The following is a 21,010-nucleotide window of genomic DNA, read 5'->3' as shown; positions in this document are numbered from 1 at the left end:
AACGCGAACTTCGTGTTTGGTGTGCGCGGCGGAAGAATACACGGTTAAGCGGCTCGGGACCAAGGAGGATAGGTGTTAGGATAGGATAAGTGCTTACAGTATGTTATTTACGTACAGTATGTACATATGTTCCGACTTACACCGAAAATCAGTTTACGACGCGACGTAGGAACGGATCAACATCGTAAACCGAGGACCCCCCTGTATAATGACATTTTCGCATTATACATTATGTATCACAATGTATTGTTTTTCTGAGGTTGGATTATTAAAAAAAAACTATGCATGATTAGTGCCATTAATGGATCATAAATGACCAAAGCAACCCTAGTGGGTAGGTGTAGGATACTATTAAATGTTGCTAATGGGATCATAAACGGCCACAGCTTTGTGTTGAGGTGTAGGAACAATTCTGTGGCTACAGGTAGGAAGAGAGTGTGATGAAGCTCTAATGGGTTGGTATAGCACATCTTATCCTGTGTGCGATTATAATAATTACATTTAAAAAAATCTTATAAGCATTATGAATTAAATTAATGTCATTCAACATTTCATATACTGAAATACATAAAAATAACACAGGACCAATCATGCTTTTTGTTGAAACAGGGACGCTGGTTAACACTCGTCAAATACTGACTATATCCACAGAATCATGGCATTTGGTACCAACACCTGATAAAATATTCTCATATCGTCTATGTATAAATCCAACCATTTGGACCATTTTGCACTCTGTGCACTGTTTGATGACATTAAATAACTTTCACTACTTGAGATACTGACCTTCTTTTAATGCTGAGTTTTCCTGAGCTGATATATATTTCTGAATGTTAACATACTGTACATTTCTGATTGGTTCACAGAAACAACATTCTCTATGGATTGACTGAATAAACACAGTGCCCCACAGCGATGACAAGTTAAACTCGTTCTTTAAAAAATTGTTTTGTGACCTGCAGATCCCCACATGGACAAAGCAAAAATACATATTTATTATCAGTCTGGTTTTGATAGTACCCAAGCCTACCTGTCTGAACTGTTCCTCATAGGTCCAGTCTGCATGGTCCTGGCCTTGAAGCTGGCTGTGTGAGGGGTGGGCTGAAAGGCTGGAGGCTCGTGGCTCTGATTCGGACCCCGGCCGGGGTTTCAGCAGCTGTGAGTGAGGGTGGAGCTGACGATGAGGCAACAGCAGGATTCCTCTTCCCGGGGCTACAGCCTCATGGCTTGCTTGCAGCCTTTCATCAGCAAGATCATCATCATAATCTTCCTCCATCTCCCCCTCAAAGTCATCCTCATCCCACTTTTGCTTTCTGTTCATATAAGAAATTAGAAAAGGAAAACGTAACTTAAATATTTTTGACTTGTTCAAATTAAGCATTATGGGCTTCCTTGCACTGATATTGGTGTAATAGAGGAGGCAATATGCAGGACAGTGATCCTCAAAGACTAACAATGACAAGACTGGGAAACAACATAGAAAGCGAAAAGCAGGAGTATTATTTTAGACTTGTGTCTAATGTTAAATGAATGTACATAAGATTCCATTACTTTTTAGCTACACTAGCCTCATATCTCCTGATACAATTAATCACAATGTAATACCTAAGGTCTACTAAGGAAATTCTTGAATATAATTAATTAGCATTTAGTATTTATTTTTATTAGCATTTATTATCATAAAAGTGCACTTATGTTTAGACTTACATTTGCTCCTCCTCTTCTGACTCCATCATGTCCCTGTATTGTTCTTCTCCTTCCTCTTGTTCCTCTCCTTCATCCTCATCGTCCTCCTCAGCACTGCTGTGCTGTGACATCGGGCTGTCTGCTGTGGATTGCCTCTGCAATCCGGCCGCCACAGCCCTCATTGCGGCTAGTGCGGCCATTTGAGCACGCTCAGTCTCGGAAGCTGAACTTAGCTTCAGATCCTCTCCTGAAGGGGATGAATTCTGCAACTCTCCCATTTGCTTCTGTTGTTGTTGCTGCTGTTGCTGCTGCTGTTCCATCTCCATGAGCAACTTGGCCCTCTGTTGCCTGTGCAAGTTCTCCATTACTGCCTGCAGCTTCATCTCCAGGCAAACAGGACAAGGATAGCACTTCCTTTCCCCCTTCTCTTCAACAAAGAGGCACCGATCAAATGAACTACTTTCTAAGGGGTAGGCTTTTCAATTCAAAAGATGAATACTTTACAGCTCTCAAAGGGAAAGTGACTTCCTCTGCTAGACTGTTAATCAGGGAAGTTCCTGAGTATCTGACCAACTTTGGGTAAAACAAGGCTCTCCGTAACAGTACGGACTGCAGCAGACTTCATAGATGAGGATCTCTCCTCCACAGAGTGTGCCAAGCTCTACAGAGAAATAGAAAAAAAAGAAAGAGAGGACAAGCATTAGTGAAATCGTTGTGAAATATTATGATGAAAATGCACCTCCATCTATTTGACTTCTCTTTTCCACCAAACTAAACTGTCTATAAGTCTTGCCACATGGTATATTCTGAAACATATATACCACAAAAACAAAGATAGCATATGTATATCAAGTGCCTTAGGCGGTATATAATACTTTAAAAGGTAAAATCTACTTAGATTTTACTCCAAATTGTTTATCAATTTCTCAGATCAAATCCACTTCTGTTATAGTGACTGACTCTTAGGTGTGTTCCTAAGAGGCAGAAAATAATAATTAGAACGGTATTTACCGTTGTAAGGAGCTTACAACTACAAACATATATTTCAGAAAATCAGTCAGACACTGTGCTATTTATTTATATATATTTTTGTTAATCAATTAGTTTGAATGCCTTAGGAATTCTCAAAATGTCTTTAACAAATGTGCTGTTATATTTAGTCAAAGTGCCCCTTTAACTAATATAAATACATCTCCAATGGCAGATCCAAAGTGTTTAATTTAGTTAATTAGCCTTGCTTCAATATATGACCGATATAATAAGACAATAACACTATAAATGTCATGTGATAACTACAATCACTTACTAAACCATATAAAATGAACATGAGAACTTTTAGGACACCTTTATTTCTAGAATGAAGGAGGAAGAGTCCTTTAAAAAAAAAAAATTCACATCAAACTGTAATTGGGAAACATCAGACAGAAAGATTTCTTCATGAATTGCTTCATATGCCACTTCATTCACTGTACCCTCAGGTTTTACAAAAGGTTTTCGACACACTTATCAAATATATCACACAAATACAGCAGAAATTCTCTGCAACACGTCAACTGGGCTGGGCATCAAATCAAATGTCTTCTAAGAAATATCATCGGATGGAAATGCTGGCAGATTTCATACTACAAAGTCAAACATGCTGCTACATAATACTATATCACAAATACGTGTCTATGGGGAACATGCGTATTAGAGTCCTAGGAGGTGAAAGACAGTTTATAGGCTAATCCAACTTCCCCCTACTGCCAGGATGAGGTAGGGGGGCTGAGAGAGGAGTGGTGAAGATTGCAAGGCCTGAACAAACAGGACAGGAGATAAGGAAAGCAGTAAGGGTCTAATTCCACTTAGATAAAGAGACCCACATCTACAGCTGTGTTACCGCTTATAAGAGGTTATATCATAATCAAAAAGAACATGCCAGGCCCCAGAGTAGACATATAAAGGAACAGTTTGGCAAAACATCAAACCACAAAGAGGAATCTCAGAGATAGTTGACTCCATAAATTTGTTGAGAACCCACATTCTTATACGGGATATGACACTCTGAGATGTACTATATTTTACCATGCACCAAAAAAAACAAACTATGAAGTATGTAATGCACATACAAGTAAAAATTGACAGATTTACAGAGCAGTGACCAACATAATTTAGAGAATTAAGGATATGTGGGTCTGGATACTGGTTGTTAAACTGAGCCTTGGAGGTTTATGTTGGTGCCTTGAAAAGGCAAGCTGTTTGTTGTTTACACCATTCAGCCCTCCTTTCAAGGACAGGATGTAACGTCACAGGCTTTCACTGCACAATTTCAGAGTAACATCAGTCTAGCAACATAACGTGAGATGCAGCAAGAAAAGAAAACATAACAGTGCTTACCGTTGGGGGAAAAAAATCATTGTCCTTTCTGCTGTTTGAAAGCACATAGCAGCCCTCTACATTCCTACAAGCATTATCTTAATGGAAAGAAAATTTACCTCCATCAAACGTTAACCACAAAGATTAGTCATTCAGTGATCAATCTCCACATGAGCCAAGCATTTTGTTGTCCACAATCTATCAGACGAAAAAGCCCATATAATTAATATGGTGAGCCATATAAAGAAGGAATTTCCTCTAATAACCTTATTCGTGCAGCTCTCCCTGTTCTCTATGACTTGAAATTATAAAGGCCATAACATGCCAATGCTGAAACCACAGCAAGTCTTTCAGTATGAGGAACCACATGCTTTTATTCTGTGGTAAATATTAAAAATATTTTTCTGCACGTTTACGGGACTGGCACGGATTGGATCTACTGACTGGATTTTACTTTTGTTCTGGAAGACAAAATAACTCCACTCCTAGAAATTTCACACCACAGAAAAAACACAGAACTAAAACCTGAACACAAAGTAGAATATAATAAAAGCCTTTCTTTCCTATTACCCATAGGACTGAAAAAAATCAGGACCCCGTTCCTCACAAAATCGAGACTAAGCTGGAATTAAAGAAGGAAGTGAAAGAGTTTGAATGCAGAGTACAAATGTCACAGGCAAATTCTTTCGTATATCCGATATTAGCCAGCCTTATCAATTTACTGCTGAAACAGCAATTGTTTGATATCCATATTGAGAGCGCGGTATACTGGATAAACTTATTGAACACTACTGGCTAGCAGCTATGTGTTTTCTGTGGTGTTACCTGACAATTAAAGGCTATGCAGTTTAAAAACTGCATTTAACTTTTATTGAAAGTGCTTACAGGGCAAAGATGCAATTACACCTACAGTGGTAAACAATGGTAGTAATTAAAAATGTGACTACACATTTTTCCTCTAAATCAAATATTGTGACAATTCCGCGTGGCTGGAAAATATTCATCTGAAAAAACGGGAGCCAAGCCATGGTTTAAATAGGCAAAAATATCACAATCATCTAAGGCAGGATTTCCTCATGGCACAGGCCCAGAGTGTGAAATCACTGCTTTTCCACTCGGCTGACATTTTGGCAGGAAAGCAAAAACACTGTGCCAAACACACTAGAACAAGTGGATATTGGCCTATAGACAGCTGAGAGATGGCCAAGCCACTGTTTCTTTCTTTCTGAAGTAAAACACACAGGCTTGTATGGAGACTAAATACTGCTATGTAAACACAGCTAATTTGTTAGAACTTTGGTGCTACTGAACGAAGCAAGGTAACAATAATGTCATTCATCAAGTTTAAGCAAAGAATGGACAACTTGCCAAGCATGCTATGGCACATAACCAACAATTTATCAGAGTTATAAATCCATAAACCACCCTGTCTTCTCCAGTCACATAAACAGCTTCCATAGCTGATAAAAACAGATCTTCCAAGAAGGCATACTTTATGTCCATATTCAAACATATACTGGATATATGCTTCAATCTAAAGACAGCAATAACCTACATGGGCTGAGAAGAAATATGAAACCAATTCTGCCTGGTAACACACCAAGTGGAAACCTGTTCAACTAGCTTGAGCAAGAATTTGTGATCCTTAAAGAAAAAAAAAAAGCCATAGGAGGGCTGGCTTAGAGACAACTTTGCCCATGTGTCGTGTCTTATCAATACACAAAACCATGCACCCCACACCCTCATTCATGAAGAAACACCTCTCTGGGTTGAAAAACACTATACAGCTAATTGGTTTACTACTCAGGCACCTGTTTAGTTTGAATTACAAAGCTAGACAAAGAACAAGTTCTTGAGCCAGTTGTTTTTTTTCTTACTAAACATAAAATAAGCTATTGCACTGCTGTATTCCTTTAACACGTGGCTCTTGTCAGTTTTACTTCATATTCACCAAACACTTTTACCAGTATGACAAATTTGCTGGTAGTTTGGAATGCAACCAAATTATGTTAAAATTCAAATGCCCTAAAACATGTAATATATTCAAATATCAAAACAAACTATTTGTTTGCCTCACAGACAAAACCCATTTACCAAATGCTACATCTGGACACATGAACAAACCGAATTCAGTCATTTCCCTTCAATTCAAAGCAGCAAAATAATGAGCATTTCATATATTCTAAATTCTTCTAAAAGTTTCGTTCATGTGTCTATACATACATTTCAGGAAATGATCACATGCTGACATATCTAAATACACAAACGTGTCCACTTTAAAAGCAAGAACAAATCTGGGTGTCACATCCTGTGGTCTAAACTCAACACAAGAAAAAAAAATAAAAAACTAACTTGAAATGGAAATGATGGGTTTGTGACAACCAGCAAATAAGAGCCCAGTGGCTGAAAAGATTTAAATATTTGCAAGAAAGCTTCCACAATCTGACAGACTTCTGCAAATACTTGGCAATGGATTTTGCTCAACAATTGAATGCCAAGTCCATTTGACTGACATTCAGCAAACATGCTGCCACGTATGTCATCTATATCCATTTTGTATATTACTGCAAAACAAGTCTGGCAGTGAAATGGATTCTCGATTAAGAGTGCACATAATCAAGGCTGACTAATGAATAACATACCTTGTTAAAGATTTTAAACCTGATCGCTGACCATACGTTTCTAATCCACTGAGGTCCAATCATAGAACAGGGGTTTGTTAAGAATCTCTTAAAAATACTATGAAAACATTGATAAAATCACTTTTGACATAGTTTTTTTCAAAGCTTTTCTTTATGAGTTGATTCTCAACATGTGTAACAACATTTAACCTGCAATGTTTAAACTCAGTTTTAAAAAGGCATTTGACAGATCCTTCCATAGAAAAGACAAACACAGAACACATGGTGTAAAAAAGCAAATGTGTTACACATGACATTCACTATAAAAACATAATCTTGCCATCTGTTTGTTTGCTATCAATTTCTGAAGTACAGCTGAGCTTTACATTCTTTGTGGCAAGAAAGTTTCACTACAGAATGAAAACTTATTTCCTGTAAAAACTATTGCATTGAATCTTAACTTTCTTAGAATCAAAAATCATAATAAGAATATCAAAAATATATATAAAAAATTGAATGAACACACCTATGAATTTTTCTTGATTAAGTTACAAAAGTGGTTAGAGGTCATAGTCTTTGTCGTCTTCATGCTTTCAGGGTTCAGCATGCTGTTATTTTGTTTACATCAAATACTTAAACGTTGAGGCAATAAAACTCAAATAAACATTGTCAAGAGACGTTTTGATATAGCTTCTATCAACTACAATGTGTTGCCTGTAAACACAACTGTGTGCTAACTCTACAGTCTATATGTGAACAAGTTATGACACCAACCCCTATTATGGTTCCCAATTAGTTTAGATGTAAGAGGAAATGCTCAGTGCAATCTAAGCAGAAATAAATGCCACAACAATTCGAATAATATAGTCACACGCAAAATCATTAAGCTTACCACCATTTCCACAATACACAGTACCCTACAATATTTTGAAACACAGTTACAACGTGGTAACTTAAAAACTGCAATGAAAAACATTGGGAATAATGATTTTTATTCAACATTCGACAGACTGCACTGGACTACATCAATAAATCTAACAGACTAATGTTCTGAAAAACGTGATAACATTACAATAACGATATGTTATCAAAACATATTCTAATCTTACCCTATATATAAAAAATTATGGTACACGGTAATTCCATGTAGGCCTAAATATTCATGAAGGAAATTAGCTATCTAGCTATCTTTGTGCAGCATAGCGAAACCCCTTTAACGGGAGTATTTTTCCCAGTAAAACTTGTTTATCTTGCACTTGTTTTCATTCGCTCGTTGAAATTTCAGTGGCGTTTATTTATTATTTAACAACATTTGGAAATGTGCAACAGTTTTATAGATAAACAGGAATCAATATCGCACTTCCCCAGTCGATAATTGAAAGATAAACGGCTGATAGCCTTCAATCCAGGTTTCGAAGCCTTTAAAACACGACCCAGACAAAATGCTTCACAGACCATTTCACCTCAGTAAAACTGTAAAAATACCGACGTTCCTCCAGTCACCGACGGTCGTTAGTGTGGGTGACGGTCGGTCCAAGTTAGATCAGTGTCAATGTTCGTTATCAAAATATAACTGTGGTAAAAATCCGTTTGTCTGGCTTTAGCGCACAGGCTATTATTCGCTGAACCAGGGTTTTTTAAATTAAAGGCCACCCGTATGGCAGGACTTTTAAAACACACCGTAACGGATACGAGGTCGTGGTGTTGGAAGATGAATTTGCAGCGTTTTCACTGGTTCATATTGTACTTTTTTTCGTTCTAGTCACATTTTCTTCGGAAATATTCGTATTAAGTTAGCTAACTGGCGTATAAGAAGCCAACTTCAGCTGTGTATGGCTAAGCTACACCGCTACCGGACTCAGCATGAAACAGAACATAACTTGTAGGTAAAAAGGTAATGCAACAAACGGCACACTGACTCCATCAGTAAATAAACAAGCCTGATAAACTTACCAATTCAGCTTTCGTTATGTTTTATTTGCACTCCAGGGAAACGGAAGGCTCATTCCTGATTTTCCAGTGAAAATAAAACCTCGCCGCTGTAACGTTGGTGCGTTCCAGTTTATGGATGCAACGGTTTCCTCCAGGCTTCCCCTTCAGTACAGTGTGGTGTATAACTCATATATGCCGGGCATAATAGTACATTAATTCGTTTCGATTTCGACATGGGATATCATTTGGAGGAACAGCGCATCTTTGCCTAATCTGAGGCGTGTCCTCGGTGGCTGAGGGAAACCATTGGTTGACAAACAGCAATCAGATGCAAATTCCAAACCTGTGAATCAGAGAGAGGCCACCTTCCCCCATCAGCCAGGAAACGTCTGCATGTTTCAGTCTGTTCACTTTAAGACGACAAATACATCCAGGAATGACTTTATAATAAAGATTATTTTTTACTCTCTATCTACAAACATTACTCCATAATCTTACAGGTCAATTGTCTGGCTCTGGATGAGAGGTTTTCTCAAATCTTCCGAATATCACATGTCCAAATGGCAACGGCACAGCTGTTCAAAAAGGCTGCACTTTTGTTTGGCTATACGTTCTTTGCTGACGGCCCCTAAATCCGAGAATAGCCTCTTTGACCTTGCTTTCAGCTCGGCATTCATAAAAGTCCCCAAACATGAAGGAGGAAACTTATGTGACGTTACTGGGAAACGTAAAATGACCCACACTTATTGAATACACCACAAAATCAGGAGGCACACGTCTTGGGGGATTTGTAATATTAAAAACAAAGAGTCATCTTTTCTGCCAATCATTTCAATCAGGTGAATGAGTCATAATCACAATATTTTATTCACCAACTATGTTACACATACAAGGAATTTGTCTGGGTGAGTTCAGCCAATTACAAATAGTCAAGATACTAAAATACATAGAGTAAACAAAAAACAAATTGCAAATTATATATATATATATATATATATATATGTGAACTAATATTAAAGCTGTCAAAACAGATGGATATGCAGGGACTGGGAATACAAAAAATAAAGAAACAAAATTAACTTAATTACAGTATACTATATTACTAAATGATAAGAAGGATTTTATAATAGCATCAGTGAAATATCTGACTATCCCCATCTAGAAAAGACACTGATTATTTTTTAGAGCAATATGTATTTGAAGCTTGAACAACAATATTTATGGAATGAACGGAAACATTTCAAAGGATAAATAAAAATTAGGAATGAGGCATTTAAAAGCAAAGGCTTTACTGCAAAATCAAATATTTTATAGTACCTTTTGTTTTACTGTCATAAATTAATATGTAATACAGAAGCGATATATGAGGATAATGAGAACAATTTTAATGAAAAACTGGCGAAACTGTGAATGAAATGTTTTATATGATAATTTCTAATAGAAATAAATAACATTCGTAGCGCCATGCTGCCACCTAAAGGACAGAAGCGACATTTCAATTCAGAAACAATTTGTTATCTGAATAGCCTACAATCGGACTGCATTAAGTGTAGTGTTTTATTAAAAGCAGCCAATAAATTTCTTTTAATTATTTAAAAACTTGCACCATAAGATTCTTGAAACACACACACACGTATATTTTCTAGAAGAAAGCATTACCTGTAGAATGGACTACCATCCTATAGGGTTGCCAGATCTGAGATGATGAAAAAGAGGACACGTCTCGGGGGGGTGGGACTACTGACGTGCAGACTGACCAATTAAATGTTTACAGTGAAGATTATCGACCAATAACGGTAGCGCTACAGTCAGACCGTCCAATCAGAAGATTTTAGGCTACTTCACCACGCTCCCTTCTCACTCAAGCGAACCAATCGGAGTAGGGGAGGGCGGGACTAGTTTGTGAACGAAACGCTTCTCGAAAATTCTATGTAAACTCTAGAAAAAAAATTCCGGACGTTTGTGAAATTCCGCCCGGACATTTTTTAAAGTCTGAAAAAGAGGACATGTCCGGGTAAAAGAGGACGTCTGGTCACCCTACCATCCTACCACCTTAACACTACCCGGCTGTGTTGAGCCTGTGCTCCCTGTAATGATCTGTGATGAGCTCCATCCACTACTTTTGGAATAAAGAGGTTTGTGATCAGTCTGTCCTCAGCAACATTCTTTGGCTGCATTCAATCAAATCCTCTCAAAAATGTTCTAACATCTGTTGTAAATCCTCTCCAGGAGATTAGTGGCTTTTACTATTACTATTCTTGGCCTACACCAATTAATTAGTGGCAGATCCTATGATACATAGTGCATCTCTGTATTGGCGTTTGGCTGCTGGGTGGCAGAAACCCGCTGTTTGAAAAGGCAATGGAAAGTTTTTTTGAAAGCCTTGCGGAAGTTGGCACCCATGAAGGCATAGACTACAGGATTAATGCAGGAGTTGCTGTATGACATGCAATGTGCCCATATCTTGACTTTGTAAGTGTAGTAGTCTTGGTGGAAGTGTGGACTAAAGGCCTGTACCACGATGAAGAGCTGAATGGGACCCCAGCACAGAATAAATAACTGCACAATCACCAGAACCATGCGAGACACTTTTGTCCTGACAGCAGCACTGTGCTCACTCTGGACCTGCAGCTGGTCACAGGGGTACAGAAAAGACAAAAGTATGTTGTTATTATGGCCTTAGCCATACAAAACCGAGACAGGCAAATATCATAACATTATAATAGAATATTGTCATAAAGCAAGAATTTTGTATGTAGTCTCTTTTATTAAATCCATTTAATTGAATTGCACATGTAAAGACTATGTGTTATTACAATTACACTTGTTCATCTCTAAGTTACTGATGATGCACAACATCTTGGATTAATTTTACAAATATTACCTGATAGTTACTGTCCACAGGTTCCACAGTTGGCCGGCCCATCTGGTGCAACATGACCAGATAACACACACAGATCGTCACAAGTGGGAGCAGATACACAGCCAGGAAATTGTAGAGGATGAAGGCTTTCTTGTGTGTTGCCGTGGGAAAGATCTCACTGCAGAATACCTGAGGCCCATACCACTCTCCAGCTAAAGTTCTAGTGTACAGAGGCACAGGCACAGATACCAGGAAAGACCCTGACAAAAAAAAAAAAAACAACGGTTTGTAGACAACCCCTCTAGTTAATGAATGTATGTGTACCCATTACTGACACAGGCGTTCATTTGTGCAGCTTGTATAATCTCCACAGAAAAGTATTTACTCTGGAGTAGCCACACATAAACCCAAGATCACTAACCTAAGCCCAATGGCAAATGTCAGCTAGAGGGGCCTAAAGCCCCCTGGCATTGGTCTGTGGATCAATGGAACTATGTTCCCTGGAGGGATAGAGCGCCATCCAATATATTTGGCATGAGTTAGATTGGCACAGAGGTCCAGTATGAACAATCCATCAGATCTCTCTGATGTTATTGTGGCTGGATGCAGTCAAACTATTTCCTCCTTTCAGTTTGTCCCAGAAGAGTAGAGGCTATTAATGCAGTAACCGTATATAGTAACATTTAAATATGTCTTTTTCATCAAGAGCAATGAAACATTTAATGGTTATATTGATTCTCATACGGAGACATTAATGTGTAACACAAATACTTTTTAGCTAATGTTGGTCAAAAATAAAACATCAAGAGGACTGCAGACCTATCCAGATTCCCAGGCTGACCATAGTGGCCATTCTCGGGGTCCGACACTGCAGAGAGCGCAGGGGGTACACAGTGACGTACCAGCGGTCCACACTCATCACGGTCAAGGTCACACAGGTGGCCTGGGCAGATACCTGTTACATACAGAACAGAACAGGACCTGATTGAACAGGCATTTCAAAAAAGATGTTATTGCATTTAAAAAGAGAACAATTAAATTCATAGTATTTTTTTCCTTTACAGCAGTGTTCCTTTCAAACATTTTTCACAAATACCTCTCATACAGAGAAAGCCTTTTCTAACACAGCCATTATATTTGGTACACCTCACCTGTTGGATGTAGCTCACAAATTTACACATGAAGTTTCCAAAGATCCAGCTGGGTAGGGGATAGAGGGCAGCAGTGAAGGGCACACAGCAAACCAGAAATGTGATATCAGTCATCGCCAGGTTAGCTGAGGACAAGACAATACTGACAATACTTCAGAAAAGACACAAAATGTTATTGATGTGAATCACAATACTCTCCTCTTCTGGTGCAATCCCTAAATGAAAACCAGCGCCCCCTTGTGTGCAGTTCTTTGAATAGGCTGTGTGTGAGAATGAGGGTGCGAGTCAGTGATGCAAAATATAGCTTTTTTTTTAAATACTGAAATTTTATTTATTTTTTAATTTTATATATATATATAATTTATTTATTTATTGATTTTGTTAACTTTTTTGCGCTGTTGTGTTTTATTGTTCCACAAAAGTGTATAACGTGTAATAATAGTTATATTTACTATTGTTTTTGTTGTTTTAATGGATATTTTGTTTTAAAATTACACTCACCTATATAAAAGTTGGTTGCTGTCCACATTTTCCTGTGCTTTGAAATGACATGAAGAACCAAAGAGTTTCCCACGAGTCCCAACACCAGGATGATGCCGAAGACCAGCGGAACCAGCCAGGCGTCCACAAGCCGCGGAGCCGCCTCCCCTGCCGCGGACGGAGCGCCGCCGGAGCTGTTGGAGCAGTTCACGGACTCGGTCATTGTCCGGTTCAGGTTCGAACGACAAAGCAGCAGTGGATACACAATTAACACATAGCTGACAGACAGATATACTCCCCATTTCACACTCAGCAGGGACACATTGCTGAGTCTCCTGCTCCAGACACTGCTTTTATAGGGAAACCCCAGCCTTTTAGAGATGAAGGGGACTCCGCCCCTCAGAGAAAATCCACGGCTGGAAAAATTACTTTTGTCCATCCATTAAGAAATATTTTAGATACAAATTGGGCAATAAACAAAGATTATCCCACTAACACTGGTTCTAATTATTGTACTTACACCCAAATATTTGTAAAAAAAAAAAAAAAAAAAAAAACACTAAAATGATTAATCATAATATTACATTAAATATATTTATACACAGGCTCAGCATATTTGGTCACAGCTCCAGGGGCCTGGAGGCTTTGGGTTCAAGTCCCGCTCCGGGTGACTGTCTATGAAGAGCTTGGTGTGTTCTCTGTGTAGGTTTCCTCCGGGTGCTCTGGTTTCCTCATAGTCCAAAAACATGCTGGTAGGTGGACTGGCGGCTCAAATGTGTCTATAGATGTAAGTGGACAGGTGAGTGTGTGTTGCCCTGTGAAGGACTGGCACCCCCTCCAGGGTGTGTTCCTGCCTTGCGACCTGTGATTCTGGGTAGGCTCTGTACCCACTACAACCCTGAACTGGATAAGTGGTTATAGACTATGAATGAATGAATATTTATACACTTTATAGCTACAATAAAACAATGGTTACACCTGCTTGTCACATTAATATCTCTCTTGCTCTCTCTCAACCATTTTAAAGGACAAGCCCTGGGATCATACAATTAAACACAACATATTCAAATCAATACTTGCATTACTATTTATTCCAGGACATGAACAGATCACACATGGCTTGCATTCCATTTACACAATGTTCATAGAAAAATTATCCTGAAATTCATCTTAGTACCAAAAACATATCCATAAATCCCACCTACACGTAAAAACACACAGACATAAGCATGGGCGCACAAAGCTAACCATTTGTGCAGGGAACTACCAATATATCATAGCCATCTACAGGCAGAGAGATATAAATATTCTACAAATCCCAGCATTTTGCTTCAACAACAAGATGTGGGACACTTAGTCTAACAGAAATAAAAATGTATCCAATGTGTGTACACATTCATAAGTGCTGACGCCTGAGAAAATGAGTGACTACGCATACACACAAATGCACACACTTTGGTTCATAACACACTGGCTGATCTAGGGTCTCCAGCCTCGTCATTGTATAAAATGTCGCAAATTGTACTCATGGTGTAGATCCCAACAAGCCTTAATCTATATGAAAATAAACAAAAATGGGGGAGGTTTTCATGCATATGTAAGGCATAGTTCTGCATGCTGATAAGTGGTCTGTCAGGAATGGGGCAAAGAAAAACAAACTTAAGATATACTAATGTATATCTTCAAATTTTTATATTCAAATATATTCAAATTTACATCCTTTAATTAATCAATTTCTCCATTGTGTACTTTTTCTTAGGCTCAATCAGTGTTAACCTTTTGATTAGTTATACTTTTCACAATTTGCTAGTTAATTTACCTGAACCTAGAAATCATTCAAAACCCAGAAACCCTTAAGGATAGAAGCATAATTCCTTTAGCCATCATGCAAATTTCATCAATATGAATTAAATAATAAGTTTTATTTAAAAAAAAACAAAAAAACAAAAAAAAAAAAACAACAACCCTAAAACAGTCTGATACTAAATTTAGAACATAAATCTCCAGTATCTGACATTAAAGAGCTGAATAAGTGATAAAACAAGTAACCAGTATTTTAAATAGTGCTTATGTTAAGGATATTATCTTTTATCACCTCAGTTTTAAATTTGCAGAAATTGGGATCTGTCCAAAGGCAAAAGTGGAGTTGTAAACCTTTACAAATAACATCAAGGAAACCCCAGGTATTTCTATACATCCAAGACTATCCCATACACTCTAATCTAGTTAAACAGTCTCATAAGTTTCAGTGTTAGTATTAACATTGTGGTAACACAGTATATGTCAATGAGAAACATTTAGTCAAACAAATCTATTGAATGTGTAACTGTTTTGAATAAAGGCACTTAAAGATGCTATCAGCTACACACAGCCACTTTCTTGCTTCATTATATGTATATGGCACAATACATAAAAATCAGGTATTTATTTCTACATTTGTTTATTTCAATCCATATATATTTTAGTGGTAAAGGATGTTAAATAAAAACATGCTATATGCTAACATGCTCTTGTACATTAACAATTAACACAAGCTACTTGTTAAAGCCTAGGAGAAATTTAAAAAAAATCTAATCAGTATTTTGTAATATTATTTATGAATATGCTTATGTTAAGTCAAATTCACTGATATCACCAATAAAAGGCCCTTGTGACAAAACAGTACACCTGCCAGGTCAGGAATATGAACATGAAAATTACAGATATTGTGCTCTATCAAAAGAATTAAGTTCATGCATTTACTTAAAAATCCAAATGAAGGTTTCCAGTACAAATACTATCCACAAAATTATGAGTTTCAGCACCATTCATATCAGAGCTGGCAGACACCAGGCTTAAAAATGTTTATTTAAAGCTGCTTCTAGAATTCATACTGGCCAGCTTATATGGCAGTGCTAGTAGGCGGCAGTCTTTTCAGCTCATTTGTTCCAGGTAGGCAGAGAGCAGCGGGCAGGGAGGGAGGAACTCCTCCTGTTTGTTCACAACCTTCGTCTGGCGAGCCCCATTACAGTCAGAGCCTACAAACAAACACATGCAGGTAGAGAAGCACTGAAGCCAAATAAAATAGGGGTGTGATTTCTGCCCTTCATTTTTTAAGAAACATATCGCTGTGGGTGGAGGACATATTTAAATAGCGAAAAATAGTGTGCGCATTTCGAATGTCTGATAGCATGATACAAGAATGTAAAATTTGAACAACTCATTAATGCATTTTAACAAAAGACATGTTGAATACTACTGCTGTAATAATGATTTAATTTACTTACTGGCTGAGACAAGATCCATGTACTGGCAAATTGCATGGAGCAGCAGCCTCTCAAAACTGACAATAAAACATCCAAATTGACAATATATTTTTAACATTTCAGAAAACAGTTCTCCAAAACACATACATTTAATTCAGGGCACCAAGATGTATACAGAACATACCTGCTGCCCAGTTTTGTGATGTAAATAGAACGTGGTGTAGCTCCAAAAAAGGTCAGCAAATCAGTCTCCAGAAGCTCCAGTGTCCCCTTCAATAGAAATTTTTTTTAAACTTTGATGACTAAATTCGCAGTTGCAGTGCATATATAATTAGGTATGTAAAATATACGAAAATATATTGTGCTCTGTGTAGTCCATCTCAAACCCCTACAACCTCTACTGATGACATATGTTACACAGATCTCACCACTGGAATGCGTTTTCGTTTCAGAGTTGCACGCAACCTCCGGTCAATCCTTTGGAAACACTCCTGAGCAGTGTAGGCAGGGTTCACTAATGAAAGAGCAACTATTATTGACCCCCATCATGAGTGTATGATATCAGCTTATACATCAGCTTAGGCATCAAGTCCTGAAGGGCCTGAGTTCGCACATTTTGCTGATTTTTCTGCTCAAATACAGCTACCAAACCTGGTAACCAAGTTGATCCAGGAATGTTTGAGCTAAAACCTAAAACAAAGTTCAGCTGTCAAGGATAGTAATTTGAAAAAACTTGTCTATAAGAACTAAACATGAACACATCCTGGATACAATCGCATTATTTGTAATAACAAACATGTCAGTACATTAGGAATGAATATTGTCTTACATTCTCGTTGATCTTTGGGAGTTTGGCTGGAATTACTTCTCCTAGCCTCTTCTTCTAACAAGGCCAGTAATTTCTCCTGTTCCTCTCCTGAGCGGTTCATAAAGTCACTCCAATACTAAGAGATAGGAAAGACTGTTTTAAAAAGGCTGCCTTGGGCTTAAACTAAATCACCGAAAAAGATTCTTGTACCTCCACATAATTTCCATTGGTGCAAGCTTCAGTGAAGACTGTGGGCAAGGCTGTCTCATGTACGTCAGCCTCGTCTTTGGAGCACTCATCCCGCTCCAGAAGATTAGCCAGATAGCGAGCTAATTTACAATTGCATTATTAAAAGAGTGTGAAACAGGATTAAAACTGCAAACATTGTTCAACTGTCAAAAAAACAAATTCCACTTACTGTTTTCTTGTCTCCTCTGGCTTTTTTTACCCTTGGCTTTGGGTGTGAGGTCAGAGTTGCGAATGGCCTGGCTTATAAAGAACTGCTTTTTTTTGGCTGGAGATACTCGTTTGGCAGGTGAGCTTGGCAAAGAGGAGCAGCGCTCTTCAATCAGGCTAAAACACAAATGGAGAATGAACAACATTGCCAGCATACTGACAGCTGACTACTAATTGATAAAGTACTTTTTACATTACTTAACATACAGCTAATTTAGGCTGTAGAAAATTAAGTATAAGCTAAAAGCGAATTTTAGCTGATGTTATTATACGTTTTTTTTTAATTATACAGTATAATACTGGAGGATTTTATTTGCCACTTGTCAATCACTTTTTACTGTGGTACATTGTGAATATATGATTAACGGGACTTGGAAAAATCTCAGAATTAAATTTTTCTTAATTACGGAGGACTGTGTGGTTGAATTTAAAGACATGAACTCCATAGCTGAGCTGGTGGAAAGATACTTGCTTTGTAAAACACTAACCTACTTTCCTGCTGTTGCTGTTTGTGGTGGGCAGAGCCATAAAAAAACTGTGTGTATTTTTAGCCTTGGCCTCAGCATAGAGCTTTAAAATTGGGCCAGTGGGTTTGGGACAGATGAATGTAGTGTCTACAACATTAAGATTAAAATTAATGTCTGTAAACACTACAACAAACGACATTTAGGTTCGACAGACTGACACAATATATTTCTCTGCTGTTTGACCTGTATTGTTCAGAAGGTCCCTGTGGATCTAATGAACAAACGGTGACCATCAAACACATTGCAGTTTAAATGCTAATTTCAAGTACATACATGTAACTTTAACAACTTAAAGTATATATTACAGCTATTTCAGATAATATATTTGGATTTATCTTTATTTAAGGTAGAACTAGTCAGGTTAACTATCGCTAGCAAATCAAACACTGATTTTTCTACACTAGCGCTTGTTAAAATTTTACATTTAAATAACTTCTAAATAGCTTACATTCAGTGTTCGCTCAAACCCACAAAAAATAATGTCAAAAAATATACGGGTTTTCTTTCGAATTGTCATTTCCACCTTAAATTTAAGGTGGAACTGACAATTCAAATAATAAGCTAACGTAAATTTCTTTGTCGAGACAACGTACAAGTGTTTATTTAACTAGTGCTAATTCACTACTAAACCAAGCCCATCTGAGTGAGAACTAGACACAAGCAGTAGAACCGTAGCTAGCTGCTAAATATGTCTACCGGTCTAAAACAAGCAGCAAAACAGAGGCGCCTCGGCGTCAACTAAACTCGCCTTCGCTGCTTTTACTGACAGTATTAACAGACACTCACATTACATCTTGTTCTTCGTTGGTGTTATTGCTGTTGAGCACAACCATTTCTTCGGGAAGATAACTGACACGATTTATTTCAGAATTTATTTGGACGGACTTGGAGAGAAGCCTTAGCTTCAGTTGTAGCTATAGCACTAGCCCCGAGCTGATGTAATAAGAGCTGTGTTTGTGTTTGGACCGGTTGACACAGAGGCGAGGCGCTGTTAACTACAACCCCTGCGATCATTACACTTGGAAGACTGTCAAGGTTGTTGTTGTTTGGTTTTAATTCATTGCAGATAAACAACTCACAAATGACACATAAATAATACAGGAAGGTTATAAAATGAAAACTTTAAGGTATCACTATATGGCAATGTTCCAGAACAGAAAATTGGCTTGCAAATAGAAAACGCAGGACATTTATAAACAAATGGGTGGAAGCAGCAGTCAATCTACTTAATTAAATGTGATTTGCATAGGAAATCCAAACTAAAACCAGCACACAAAAAAGAAGAAAACAAGATTACTAGGCAAGGGTGTATTCCTGCCTTGTGCCCAATGATTCTGGGTAGGCTCCGGACCCACCGCGACCCTGAACTGGATAAGCGGTTACAGACAATGAATGAATGAATGACTGAAGATTACTGGGCTAAATGTATGGTTGTCTGAATAACACAATCAAAATTCCACACTCATTTATTACAGGTAGGACCAGGCAGGATTGCAATCATTTTGGAGACTGTCATTCCATTGGGAAAAAAAATTACTGAGATTTTCTGAGGATTTCATCTTTCAGGAAGATAGTATGTCTTGCCACAAACCAAAATATGTTAAATTTGTATCATTTTTTTCTTTTACAGGAACGTAAATCAACTGCATCTCATGGTCAGTAAACTTATACTCCAGTTACAAATCTATGGTACAAACTTGACAATCTCCATCCTGCAGCTGGTCTGTCAGCTGCTATTTCAGAAGGCTGAAACCAGTTTGTTGTAGAATATTGATGCCTATGGATTTAGAATTGGATGATATAAAATGTTAGTTGTCCCAATAATTTTATACTTTTTTTTTATACGTTTTATGTTTATAAATACTATGCAGTCAATTTTATTCAGACCGGTCCTAACAGATATAAATGCATAAACTATGTTGTACAATATAAGTGCAATGGAAAACAGTGTGTTATTTCTGTGCAGTAGCAGCATGTTGTTGCATGGAATGACTTTAGATGCATGTATACCATACACAGTATACAGATAAGAGTCCTGCCATGTTGTTTAGAGTCTGACCTACTGGGAAGTTGGAAGTAATTTTGTAATAGCGTGATTGTAACATCAACTTAAGCAATTATTCTGTAATGAAGTAAAATGTGTCTTGTCAAAAGTTTTTAAATATAATTGCTTTGAAATCAGAACAGTCACAGTACTAAACTAATTGTGATCATAACAAAGTCTTGAACATCCATTATTGTTGCAAGGAGAAAAAAATATATAATCTTCAGGCAAGGTCACAGTGACCACATTGGTGACAGTGGAAATTGCAGAGTAATTGTATGTCCTTGTGGGCTGTTCAGAGAAATTGAAGCATAACTGCTGTTGTTAAGTCACTCTGCTCCTACCACCACCGCAAGATAGCGCTTTATATCTTTTCAAACAGTATTCACCCAAACAAATAAGAAAATTAATTTTTGTATAAACTTTCCTGTTGTGAAAAGGTTTATTTTAATGTCTTTTAAATTAAAACTTTTAAAATTGAATTTTTGCAATCTTTTTGCAATTAAAAATTGTTCAGTGTCAGTGTACTGATCACAATAGTCATTCATTTTCTGTAACTGCTTATCCATTTCAGGGTCAAGATGGGTCCGGAACTTACCCGCAGTCACTGGGCGCAAGGTGGGAACAAACCCTGGAGGGGGTACCAGTCTTTCGCAGCGCGGCACCTACGGACACTTTGACTAACCAACCAACTCAACACCAACCAACATGTGTTTGCACCGTGGGAGGAAACCGGAGCACCCGGAGGAAACCTATGCAGACATGAGGAGAACCCACAACCCCAGGACACTGGAGCTGTGAGACAGCGATATACATGTTGCACCACGGTGCCACTCCCATTC

At 37.8% G+C, this 21,010-nt stretch overlaps 3 protein-coding genes and 1 long non-coding RNA gene across 6 annotated transcripts in view; 1 reads left to right on the top strand and 3 right to left on the bottom strand.

Annotated features, from left to right (window-relative positions):
* Positions 1–10,279, bottom strand: part of arid3a (AT-rich interactive domain 3A) — a 31,654-nt gene extending 21,375 nt beyond the window's left edge. For 2 of the 3 annotated variants that reach the window (XM_066647555.1, XM_066647557.1), the window contains exons 1-3: positions 8,616–8,755; positions 1,708–2,347; positions 1,031–1,313 (exon numbers count right to left, since the gene is read on the bottom strand). In XM_066647555.1, coding sequence (XP_066503652.1) covers positions 1,031–1,313; positions 1,708–2,069 — 645 coding nt within the window. In that variant the 5' untranslated portion in view covers positions 2,070–2,347; positions 8,616–8,755. Of the gene's footprint in view, positions 1–1,030; positions 1,314–1,707; positions 2,348–8,615; positions 8,756–10,253 lie in introns of those variants that run through there. The other variant, XM_066647556.1, reaches the window with a different exon arrangement.
* A 217-nt stretch (positions 10,280–10,496) lies between these two features.
* LOC136671543 (G-protein coupled receptor 54-like) lies at positions 10,497–13,428 on the bottom strand. The gene is made up of 5 exons (XM_066647263.1): positions 13,110–13,428; positions 12,609–12,733; positions 12,277–12,412; positions 11,479–11,717; positions 10,497–11,225 (listed from the first exon to the last, which is right to left on the bottom strand). The coding sequence occupies exons 1-5, from the start codon at positions 13,309–13,311 to the stop codon at positions 10,884–10,886; spliced, it is 1,044 nt and encodes a 347-aa protein (XP_066503360.1). The 5' UTR covers positions 13,312–13,428; the 3' UTR covers positions 10,497–10,883.
* Positions 13,429–14,168: 740 nt separating this feature from the next.
* On the bottom strand, positions 14,169–19,101 carry r3hdm4 (R3H domain containing 4). The gene is made up of 8 exons (XM_066647264.1): positions 18,911–19,101; positions 17,560–17,714; positions 17,352–17,470; positions 17,163–17,277; positions 16,762–16,847; positions 16,518–16,603; positions 16,355–16,410; positions 14,169–16,105 (listed from the first exon to the last, which is right to left on the bottom strand). Exons 1-8 carry the CDS (start codon positions 18,955–18,957, stop codon positions 16,002–16,004), a joined length of 768 nt encoding a protein of 255 aa, XP_066503361.1. The 5' UTR covers positions 18,958–19,101; the 3' UTR covers positions 14,169–16,001.
* Positions 18,959–21,006, top strand: LOC136671545 (uncharacterized). Its single transcript, XR_010795726.1, has 3 exons — positions 18,959–19,159; positions 19,755–19,779; positions 20,743–21,006. It is a non-coding gene; the product is annotated as an uncharacterized lncRNA (long non-coding RNA).
* Positions 21,007–21,010: the final 4 nt, after the last annotated feature.

This window comes from Hoplias malabaricus, chromosome 16, assembly GCF_029633855.1.
Source record: "Hoplias malabaricus isolate fHopMal1 chromosome 16, fHopMal1.hap1, whole genome shotgun sequence".
Lineage (NCBI taxonomy): Eukaryota > Metazoa > Chordata > Actinopteri > Characiformes > Erythrinidae > Hoplias > Hoplias malabaricus.
Note: the sequence above shows the minus strand (reverse complement) of the source record. Positions and strands in the feature narration are given on the sequence as shown.